General features: G+C 47.7%; 1 protein-coding gene across 1 annotated transcript; it reads right to left on the bottom strand.

Moving 5' to 3' along the window:
• Positions 1–2,140: 2,140 nt before the first annotated feature.
• Positions 2,141–5,650, bottom strand: NEU4 (neuraminidase 4; the record flags this gene model as incomplete). The annotated part of the gene is made up of 4 exons (XM_080932762.1): positions 2,141–3,120; positions 4,628–4,883; positions 4,972–5,204; positions 5,614–5,650. 4 exons carry the CDS (start codon positions 5,648–5,650, stop codon positions 2,141–2,143), a joined length of 1,506 nt encoding a protein of 501 aa, XP_080788888.1.
• Between the last annotated feature and the right edge of the window lie 6,042 nt (positions 5,651–11,692).

The raw sequence follows: 11,692 nt of genomic DNA, 5'->3' as shown, positions 1-11,692 counted from the left end.
CTTGGCAACTAGAGTTCAATAACTGGAACCCACATAAAAGTGGCCACAACATTCTTCTATTACTTCTACAGGCATTCATCCTGTGATATGCACGTGTGTTCATACACCCCAACACATCATCATCATCATCATAATAATAATAATAATAATAATAATAATAATAATAATAGAGATGTTTCTTTTATGTGTATAGGTGTCTTGCTCGTATATCTTAATACCACCTGCATATGGTGCCCATGGAACCCAGAAGAAGGAGTTGGATCCCCTGAAACTGGGTCTCTGAGTTGTAAGATTGCCATGTGGGTGCTAAGACCCAAACCCAGGACTATGTGAGAACAGCAAATGTTCTTAACCACTAAGCTATCTCTCCAGCCTCCAGAAAGATGAGAGATAGATAGATAGATAGATAGATAGTAGATAAATACATAGATACATAGACACATACATACATAGATATAAGGATAGATTAGATACATCAATAAATTAGTTACATAGATAGATAGAACACACAGAGAACACACACACACACACACACAAATTTTCTCATCATGTCATAACTTCAACTACCTCATGATCTACCATCAAGACGACCATCATCAGACGTGGCTGCTCAACCATGACCCCAAGAAGTAGGAACCAATATCAACTCCTTCCTTTAAAGCTCAACCTGTCTGTGGCATGTGTCACAGTGCTACTAACAGTGAAGGCCGGCTAAAAGAGGATCCTGCCCTAAACCTAAGCATATCCTTCTCTGCCCTTCAGAGCCACAGTCAGGGGAATTCTCCCACAGTCCTTAGCAGCTGACCAGAGCTTGAGGACCTAGGAGTTCAGGGGGCACTGGAGTTCAGGCAACCCAGGAAAGAGACTTGATCCTGACCTTCATATGCTTTGCTGAAGCAGGCAAGTCAGTAGCTTCTGGTGGTCTTAAGATGGTTTTAAGCCCCAGTTAGTCGGTACAAAACTCTGCTGCCCAGTGGAGATAACAGGACTCACCTCTAAACAGTGCCCAGCCCAAGGCTTGGCCAAGGAACAAAGTATTTTAATATGAACAGTGCCCAGAGCAGTAAAGCTATTTCTTCGGGTTATTTTTTTTAATTTATAGCTTTATAAATCTTCTAATTCTTCTAAAATAGCCATATACCTGTTGGGTTTTGTTTTGCTTCTAATTTTGTAAGGAAGTTTGCATGCACAGGTGTGTAGCATACATTTCCAGAGGTCAGAGGTCAACTTTGAGTCATGTTTCAGAAAGCCTTCCACTATCCATCTCTGCCTTTTCATGCTGAGCTTACAAGTCTGCCACCAAAGCAGACTTTGACATGATGCTAAAAATGGAACTCGGATTCCCAACTCCGTGACAAATGCTTTACTGCATCAGTCATCTCCTCAGCCACCACGGATTGTTTTATAATTAGAAATTAGGACTTTAATAAGAGATACAAAAGGGCACCAGGCGGTGGTAGTACATGCCTTTAATCACAGCACTTGGGAAGCAGAGGCAGATGGAGCTTTGAGTTCAAGGTCAGCCTGGTCTACAGAATGCGATCCGGGGCAACCAGGGCTACACGGAGAAACCTTGTCTTGAAAAAGAAATAGAAAGAGAATCGAGGGAACAACTCTGATAGAACAAGAGCCCTCTCCTGAGAAGGGTAAAGAAGCGAGCAATGGAGCAGGTCCTAGGAGGTAACCCCCTTGGGTCAAGCTCTGTTCCCTCCAGCTGTGGAAGCTGCTACCCAACCTGCTTCTCCTGCAGCAAATTCAGAAAGTGAGCAGCCCTCGGACATCAGCACATTTCACATTGGCTGAGGTTGACACACAGCCAGTAGTGGAAAGCGGTGATGTCCACTGTCCCTGTTGCCGTCATCCCTGCCATCCCTTGGGATGGGAAGGCTGAGCAAGGTGCTGTGGGAGATGTGCGTGGTGATAGAGTGCTGGCACCCAAGCTTTGATGTGGAAAGAAAAGTCATGGCACGGCCCCTTTATTCCTCATCCACACTCAGAAAGCCGCTGGCTCTCTGTGAATCACCCCCACGAGCCATGAGGAAACAGAGCTCTCTCCATCCTAGTGTCATGCTGACCTGTCCCTAATCTCCTCTAAATAGTCTATCCTTCCTCCCCAGGTGCCTGCCAGAGTGCCAGGCCATCAAGAGGGCCAGCAATGCCCCTGAGGCTTGTTCCTGAGTCTGGATATCTCTAAGCCAGTGGGCACATTCTCCAGGACATCAGCCAATGAGAACAAGCAAAAAGAAATGTCTTCATAGGAAGCCCTGGTTCCACTCTCAAAGAGACAGGCAAAGGCCAGGGATGCCCCAGGTACAGGCCCAAGAAAGGCAAGGTCAGAGTAACCGCTGGGGCCCTCATAGATCACCCAGGGCTCTGTCCAGCTATGGGGGTCCAAGGGAGATCGGCTCAGGTAGATTCCCATGTGGAGCCGAGCTCTGCGCCCTGCTGGGTGGGAATACAGCAGCCATGTGGGGCTCTGAAGCACAGAAGCAGGGGGCATGGGAAGTTCCGGGATCCAGGATGTCTTATCTCTGTCTGGTCCAGGTTCTAGGCCATGATTCTCTGGCCCCCGGGTCTGTGGGTAGCAGAGAGGCAACCTGGGCACCCAACCTTCAACAAGACCTCTGACACCTTCCCCCAAAGACTCCTGTACTCTGAGATTGAAGCGTGGGGAATGTGGGGTGTTTCCAGGACTCACTGGCCACCGGTCATCTGGAGTCCCGTTGGAGGGTGGGGCCGGGAAGCCCACAATACTACCCTGACAGCCACGAGCAGTCTCGGCCAATGTAGGCACCAGCTCCCCCGGTAGGAAGGAAGTGCCTTCATCAGCACTCAGTGCCTGCACACGGTTACCCAGAGGGCTCCGGGCATTACAGTAGAGAAAGTCTCCATCCACCGCAGCGAGTTGGCACTCTCCAGAGCGTAGGTTGGGCACAAGGCCTCCACAATGCCAGGAGATCCCATGGTCATCACTGTAGAAAGCCAAGGAGTGGGGACTGGTCCAGCAGATCCTGCCAAAACACTCCCGACGGTCCACATGATAGGTGTAGGCAGGAACAAGCAGGCGACCTGAGCGCAACTGAACTCCGTGCCCTGGACCCACGGCAAAGGTGGCCCAGTCTACAGAGAGAAGGAGCCGGACCATTGGATTAGGAGAGGTGACTGCCTTCCTGTACCAGACCCTGGAAGCACCCAGACCAGAGGAGCCTGCCATAGAAGTCTGCTTGCTCAAGTGCTTTCTTAGTTTTTAAAAAGACTTTTTTGTAACTATGTGCATATGGAAGGCACCCACATGAGTGCAGGTGCCCACAGAGGCTAAAGGTGACAGATATCCTGGAACCAGAATTATAGGTAATTGTGAGCCACCCAATCCAAAGGCAGGAGACTGAACTCTAGTTCTCCAAAAAAGCTATAAATCATACAAGCTCTGACCCTCTGAGGCATCTCTCCAGCCCCTTGGTCAAGTGTTTTGCTTTTTGTCTTGGGATGCTAAACCTGGAAACCAAGTCAAACAAATCATCTCCCACTGAGCCACTGGCCACGAAAGGCTTGCTGATCACCAGCAGCACTCAACTTCTGAAGCAGGTGCCACCCAAGAGCGGAGGGAGGAGTCCCCAGATGAGGGTTTTGGATGAGCCCTTGTGCTGGCTGGTTTGGTGTATCAAATCGACACAAGCTAGAGTCATCAGAGAGAAAGGAGCCTCAGTTGAGAAAAATGCTACCAGGCGATCCAGCTGTAAGACATTTTCTCAACTACTGATCAATGGGGGAGGGCCCAGCCCATGATGAATGGAGCCATCCCTGGGTTGGTGGTCCTGGGTTCTATAAGAAAGCAGGCTGAGCAAACCATGGAAAGCAAGCCAATAAGCAGCACCCATCCATGGCTCCTGCATCAGCTCCTGCATCAGCTCCTGCCTCCGGGTTCCAGCCCTGCTTGGGTCCCTGTTCCGACTTCCTCCAACAAGGGATTATGATCTGGAAGTGAAAGCCAAATAAACCTTTCCCTCCCCAACTTGCTTTTTGGTCGTGGCCCTGTTTCCTCATCCTCCTCCCAGAACCTGCCATATCCCTCTCTGTAGCACTCAGGTGCCCAGCCCGATAGCCCTTAGGGGCCACTGCCGACCAGCAGGGCTCAGGGTGGTAGGGGAGAGCAGTAGCCCATCAGTCCCTGGGGAGTAGGGACTGCAGAGGTAGAAAAAGAGACTGGGTCCCAGAGACCACAGCTGGATGAGGAAGAAACAAAAAGCCAAAGGAAAAAGATGAGTTTGGAAAGATTCAGCCCTCATCACAGACTAAGACAAGGAGGGCCTCCAGTTGGCTTGAGTTGCCAGCCCTGCGAGCAGCCAATGTGAAGCTGACCAACACCTATTGGCCTGGGAGCAAAGGTGCATGAGAAATACCAGTCAGTCCTGCGGACAGTGTTAGGAGGTCATTGCTCATAGGGGAAGTGGGGCAGGAAGCTGGGAAGAAGAAAGGCTTAATGGTCTACCAAGTGGTTGGTGGACCTATGCGAAGGATGAACCCAAGTCCACTACAGTCCACGCCCATCTTTCCCTATCCGGTCCCTACCTACTCCACCCCTCCATGCTACCCCAGCAGTGTACCCCACACATCAGATGCCACCTACCCTGCAATGCAGCACCAATGGCTTCCTCAGTGAGATCTCGCACACTGCCCCAGGTAAGGCCAGCGTCACAGCTGGTCACACAGCAGAGGCGAGCAGCGTTCTTGCCAGTGGCGATTTGCACGGCCTCCGGGGTGTGGCCCCGCACAGCGATGAAGAAGAGGAAAATGGTACTGGAGTGCTCATCCAGCACCGGGCAAGGGTTCATAGACCTGTGCTCCTCCAGTACTGCAGTCTCCAGGACACTCAGAGAGCCCCACTGAGGGAAGAGAGGCAACTGGTCAAGACATCTGGAACCTGACCTCAGTCTCCAGCTGGGCTCAGGTTCCTCTGCACCTAGCACTCACCCGCACCGAGCCCCTGGTCAGCGTGCCCCTCCGTAGCACCAGGCGGTGGGCATGGGAGTCATCAGGGCTAAGTCGCTGTTCCGCGAAGGCCAGCAGGGTAGGTCTGGGAGGCACAGAGAGCAGCGCAGGCACACGGTAGGTCAGGCCAGTCCTTTCCCGCTGGAAGAGCACGGTTCTACTGGGCACATGTGCCGGCCCCATGCCCTTCCGGTAGGAGCGAGGCACCAGGGAGTCTGCTGGGGAGGAGGCTTCACAAGTTAACATGGCCACAGACCCACCCCATGCCCACCTGACCACCTTAATGGCACTTTCTATCAGCCCAGATTTCTCACAACCCATCCCCAGGCCTCTCACAGCCACTGTACCCCAAATGTCTATGGAACTGGCCTCTTCCTCTTTTCCAAGCTGCTCCTTGGCCAGGCTAGGTGGTGCTGGGGAGCTGGGCAAAGAAACCATATCCCGTCAGCTGCTGTGTCCTGGACACTCATCTTTACAGAACTCACCCAACAAGAGTCCAAGCAAGTGGACAAAATCAGACCCAAAACAAGTCCGGGAAAAGTGCTCAATGTCCACAACTATGGTAGTATATGAGACCAGGGAAGATACATCACACAGTGGGGGCAGATGAACCCTGGCACCTACCCATGTGCAAGCAGAAGGGAGCTCCAGAAGTCTCCATGGTGAATTGCTTCAGACACCAAAGATGCACCCAACTGAACCCCTAGACTGCCTAGGGGTTTGGAGAAGAACATCAGAACAGCCCCTTCCTGGAGCGTATCTCCAGGTGGCTCTCATATGCACCAGGGAGAGCGCCAGGGGGCAGAAGTGCGCCAGGGGGCAGGGTTGAGGAAAAGGCAGAAAAAAGAAAAGCCAAGAAGAGCAGAGAAGAACTGGCTTATGCCTAAATGGATTCTTCCCTGTCAGAGAAGAGTCCATGTGAGGCTGAGAAGGTGGAGGAGACTGTGAACAGAACTGTGGAACCAGGAGAATGTAGTAAACAAGAAAGGACAAAGGCCTCTCTCTCCTCATGGCCAACTACTGTCATCTTCCACCCTCTACCCTGCCCCCAGCAGCTACTTCCTAACCTTACCCACAAGCCAAGGAGCACGTAGGTGTTAGCTCTGTGAGGTCAGAGTCCCGCTTATGATCACCTTACCCCTTCTTGTCCATACAGCCACCCCCTTCCCCATGCATCCTCATCTGTGGGGCACTGGACTGAGGGACAGCTGGGAAGTACTTCCACACAGAACTGAAGCCATGGGAGGGTAGCCAGGCAGTCCTAGAGCATGTTTTCTCCCCACTTAGCTTCCCACAGAGGAGGGCCTATTGGAGGCGTGATCTGAATCCGCTGTCTGCTTTGTACCATGGCAGACCAGAGGTGAGTATATAGTTGGAGTGAATTAATGGGAAGACAGGGCAGGGATTGCTTTACCTGCAGGACATGAACAGTCAGAGCCCACAGTCATCTAGGCCAGACCACCACCAGCCAAACAGCTCATGACCAGGCACCCCAGGCCAGGACATAGCCAGACACACAGCCCACATCAGCCAATTCTAATATGCCTACTGTGAGCCACACAGAAGAAACTAGTTCAGAACACCAAGAGGAGGCATTCTAGCATAGCACCTGAACAATGCTCTCAGTAGGAACCTAGTATGCCCTCACAGATTGGAACACGGGGTAGAGAAATAGAGGACAGTCACTCACATAAAGCAATATCAGGATCTGCAGACCACGGTGGGCCGAGCTGACCACCACTAGCTCCAAGCCTTAGGTCCTCTGAGTCTACCAGTCACAGTCCAGGCCACAAGCTCCGTGATGCACACTGTTTTGCTCACCCACCACTAGCTCTGGGGCTTCTAAGCAGCTTCCTGCCTCCTGGAAGCCCCCCAGCACTGCACTCAAAGGGCAATTGTACCCAAGTAGGAGCAGGTGCAAGGAGCCACGTGTCCCTTCAGACTGGACAGGCACAAGAGAGACATTCTCTGTTTAATTGGATGGTTTCCCAAAGTCTAGGACCACAAGAACTGTGGATTCAGTCTGCTAGTGAGCCTGAGCCCACTCCCCAGCCTGGAGGCAGAGCAGGACCCAGAGAGGCTCCAGATGCCATCAAATTATATCCCGTTGTACACAGGGTAAACTGAGATTTACTCAGGGGAAGGGTGTCACACATTAGAGGCATCCTTTTCTGAGACAGCTCTGGGTTTCCACGGAGCCTCATAGTTCTGGGGAGACCTCAGTCAATACTTCATCAAGACCTCCTCCATACCGGTGCCCACGTGGCCCATTCAGTAAGTTCCAGGAACAGGGGTTGTCCAGGAATACAGTGTTTCCACGCAGACTCAGGCCATCCCTAGTGAAAGCTTCCTTGGGTGGAGTCACAGACAGGAAAGTGAAGCCTTTCAGCTCTGGGGGATGGTACAGCTTGACTTCACAAGCTGTTACCCCAGAGCCCCAAAGCCAGCCCAGGTCCTTGCCTCACACCCTCACAGGCTCCCCCTTGTTTGAACTTGTCAGTTTCATACTAGGGGAGTCAGATTCCCTTCTTGGGGTCCTTGGCCAGTTAGAAACCACCAGAAGACAGGGGTTTTCTCTTAAACTCTAATAAAATTGTCATAGAGATTCCCTCTGAGCCCATTGTTAAACTCTTTTATGAATGTTTTTAAAGATTTATTTATTCTATGTGAGTTCACTGTAGCTGTCTTCAGACACACCAGAAGAGGGCATCAGATCCTATTGCAGATGGCTGTGAGCCACCATGTGGTTGCTGGGAATTGAACTCAGAAATCTCTGGAAGAAGAGCCAGTGCTCTTAACCGCTGAGCCATCTCTCTAATCCCATGAGTTTTTAATTAAATTAAATTAATGTAACTAACGAATTGGCGTAAAAAGAATTTTATAAATTCTTTTTAATGAAACTAAGACGTCAATGAAGGCAACCCAATTTTTCCAGTAACATGACAGTAAAGAAGAGGGTCTAAGGATGCACTTGCATGCACGTTCCCATGGATGCCTATAAAAGCCAGAAAAGAGCACTGGCTCACCTGTTCCAGCGTTACTGGCCATTTTGAGACACACTATGTGGGTACTGGAACCTAACTCTGATCCTCTACAAGAGCAGTACGCACTTAATGGCTGAGCCATCTCTCCAGGCCCCAATGTCAATTTTAAGTTAGACTTTTGGTTTGATTGTTTTTCTACTAAGCAGTTAAAAAATCTCAAATTGATCCTGTCATGAGGTTGTCTAAGTTTGAAGAAACAGGGCAAGTGTAACATGCTGTGTGACAAGTGTAACAAGCTGTGCTTGGTAGAGCCAACACCCAAAAACAGGGTCTGAGGCATAGCTATACATTGTCATCGTTAGCCATCTGAAGCGTTCTCCTACACTTTTAGGGACCTCAACTCACAGGTCAAACTTCGATTTAGGACTTTCTAACACTGACAGAAATTTTAGGGCTACCTGTATAATTAAGATTTTTTTTTTTCTTATTCTGGATCATCTTTATTTTAGTGATGAGTTCCTTACTAAGGAAGCAGTAAACTACTTTTTGGCCTTTCAATTTCATTTGGATTGCAGTGTCTCTCTCTCTTTTTTTTTTTTTTTTTTTTTTGGATATTTTGTATATTTACATTTCAAATGTATCCCCTTTCCCAGTTCCGCTTCTTTGATTCCCCCCTGCTTCTATGAGGATGTACCCCCTCCAACTCATGTACTCCCACCTCATCACCCTGGCATTCCCCTACACTGGGGAAATGAGCCTTCACAGGACCGAGGGCTTCTCCTCCTATTGATACCAGACAATGCCAGCCTCTGCTACATATGCAGCTGGAGCCAGGGGTCCCTCCGTGTGTGCTCTTTGGTTGATGGTTTAGTCCCTGGGAGCTCTGAGTGGGGGAGTGTCTGATTGGTTGATATTGTTGTTCAATGAAGATATTTTTAATATGGACTTAGGCCCCAGGGTTAAGAGAAAGAAAGCTACTCAAGGAGAAAATAGATGAGAATACAGTTCCCCAAATAAAGTGGTTTTACAAATGAAAGAGGTTTTGTTTCTATTAATTTATTTAACCATTCACTCCACATCCGGATCGAAGCCCCCCTCTCCTCCCAGTCCATCCTTCATATGGCCCCTCCTCTTATCCTCTGAAGAGGGGAATGTGTCTCTGGGTATCATCCCACCCTGGCACATAAAGTTACTGCAGGGTTAGGATCATCCTCTCCCAATCAGGGAGATCACAGGCAGGCCACAGTCAGGGACAGCATCTGCTCCATTGTTGGGGAAGCGGTATAAAGACCAGGCTGAACATCTGCTGCACATGTGCAGGGGGATAAATGGGAGTTTTTGATATAGTATAAAGTTTTCTCTTTGGTGTTTATATCAAAAACAAACTAATGAATTTTTATATAGAGAAACGATCACCTGAAGTTCGAGGGAAGAAGCAAAGCTAAAGCAGGAAGAGCTTAGGAGACGCCTGTCAGAAGGGATCTTAAGTTCTGACGTATCCTCTAGATATATTCTAATACTTTATTAGCTTTTCATTTATTTTTAATGTCGTTTAGATATCATTTTTAAAGCTTCTATTAACTCTTGTAAATTACCAATTTTATTTTGGTGAGGTTTTTTTTTTTTTTCCCACTAAAATCAAAGTGTGATTTATTGAAGCTGGAGAGATCTCTCAGTGGTAAAATTCACTTACTGCTCGTGCGGAGGATCCAGGTTTAGTCCCCAGCACCCACGCGTCAGCTCACAACCACCTATAATTCCATATCTAGGGCATTCAACACCTCCCTCAAGCCTCTATGATCACCAGATACCCACACAGTGCACACACACACACATACACACACACTGGAAAACATTCACACACATAAAATAAAAATAAATAAATATTTTTTAAAGGAAAGAAAATAATCTATAGTTTATTCTTGGAGATTGTTTCACATGTACATCAAACAGACCAAGAAGTAAATAAACAGTAACTTCACAGACAAAAAAAGAAGGTGTTTGCATTTTCATCATTTCATACAAACCAACTAAATATAGCACAGCTAGACAAATGCACACAAAGGAAAAAAGTCACTGAGTTCTCAGAATTTGACTCTGTTATTGGTGTTTTGCTTTCTTTTCTTCAAGGTCTCTTTTCGTCCTTTTCCTTATACCACAATGAAAAATCAGGAAATCAGAAGGAAGACACAGAGCTGGTTACAGTGGTTTGTGTCTTTGATTCTAGCACTTGAAAACAGAGGCAGGCAGATCTCTGCAAGATTAAGGCCAACCTGATCTACAAAGTGAGTTTCAGAACAGCCAGGGCTCTGTAGAGAGACCCTGTCTCAAAAAAGCCAAAGGAATGGGCTAAAGAGATGGATCAATGGTTAGGAGCACTGACTGCTCTTCCAGAGGCACTGAGTTCAATTCGATGCCCTCTTCTGGGGTGTCTGAAGAGTAACAGTGTACTCACAAACATAAAATAAATTAATCCGAAAGGAAGGAAGGAAGGAAGGAAGGAAGGAAGGAAGGAAGGAAGGAAGGAAGCCAAAGGGAGAAGGATCTAATCCAGGAGCACGGAGGAGAGTGAGCTCTACCCAAAGGCTTCTGAGTAAAGGGGCCACATCAAGAAAGGACCCTGACCCAAGAACTACCCAAAAGTTACTTCCTAGAGCATCCATTCATGGTTTTAATTTTTTTTTTCTTTTTTTTTTTTTTTTTTTAATTTTTCAAACATTTCTTTCTTTCTTTCTTTTAATTCAGTGGGGTCATTAATTTTGTTTTTCCTTTTCCTTTTTCTTTCTTCTCTCATACAGTACCTCCCCGACCCAGCTTGCCGTCCCTACTCTACTCCCCTCTCACTTTGATCGACTGCTCATGTTACCCTTCAGAAAAGAGCCAGCCTCCCAGTGGTGTCGGCCAAACACAGCATAACAAGATGCAATAAGACCGCTTCATCCAGCATTATGTCCTTAGTAAATGGTTTGACATTAGTCATTTGTTTCATAGATGAGTGACCGAATCATTTGGATATCTCTCAACAACGTAAGACAATCTCCTTGATTGCGAATTGATGTTAAAGGGCCCAGTTCATTGTGGGTAGTATCATATTTAGGATGATGAGCCTGGGGTTGTATAAGAAAGGTAATGGACCAAGTCAGGAAAATCAAAATCAAGCCCAAAAGCAAGATTCCTGTCTGAAGCTTTAAGTTCCTCCTGCCTTGGCTGCCCTCGGTGATGGCCTGTGACACAGTCGTGTGACACAGTCGTGTGAGCCAAACAAGCCTTTCCTCCAGCAAGTTCAGTCAGTGCTCTACCATAGGAAGAGCAACAGCAAAAAGCTAAGTAATACAGAAGTCGAACGTTTTTAACTTAATCCTTCTTAATCAAATCATACAAAAGTAACATTCATGATACCTTATATTCACAGGCAGATGTCTCTTGATTAAATAAATATTTAAGGGATTAAAAATATTCGTATTCTCCTAATAAAAGGGAAATAAACAATGCTAATGGTAATTTCTACTAATCAATAAGATTTAGTTCTGAGCAGCAGTGGTGGTGACACAAGCTCTTGAGAGGCAGAGGCAGGTGGATCTCCGAGTTTAAGGAGAGGCTGGTTGACAGAGCAACCTCCAGGACAGCCAGGGCTACACAGAGAGATCCTTTAAAAAATTATATTTATATATAGAGGGGGGGCTGACCTATTTTTCTATCACTGTTTTTAATAATAACAA

This window comes from Micromys minutus (assembly GCF_963924665.1).
Source record: "Micromys minutus genome assembly, chromosome: 19".
NCBI lineage: Eukaryota > Metazoa > Chordata > Mammalia > Rodentia > Muridae > Micromys > Micromys minutus.
Note: the sequence above shows the minus strand (reverse complement) of the source record. Positions and strands in the feature narration are given on the sequence as shown.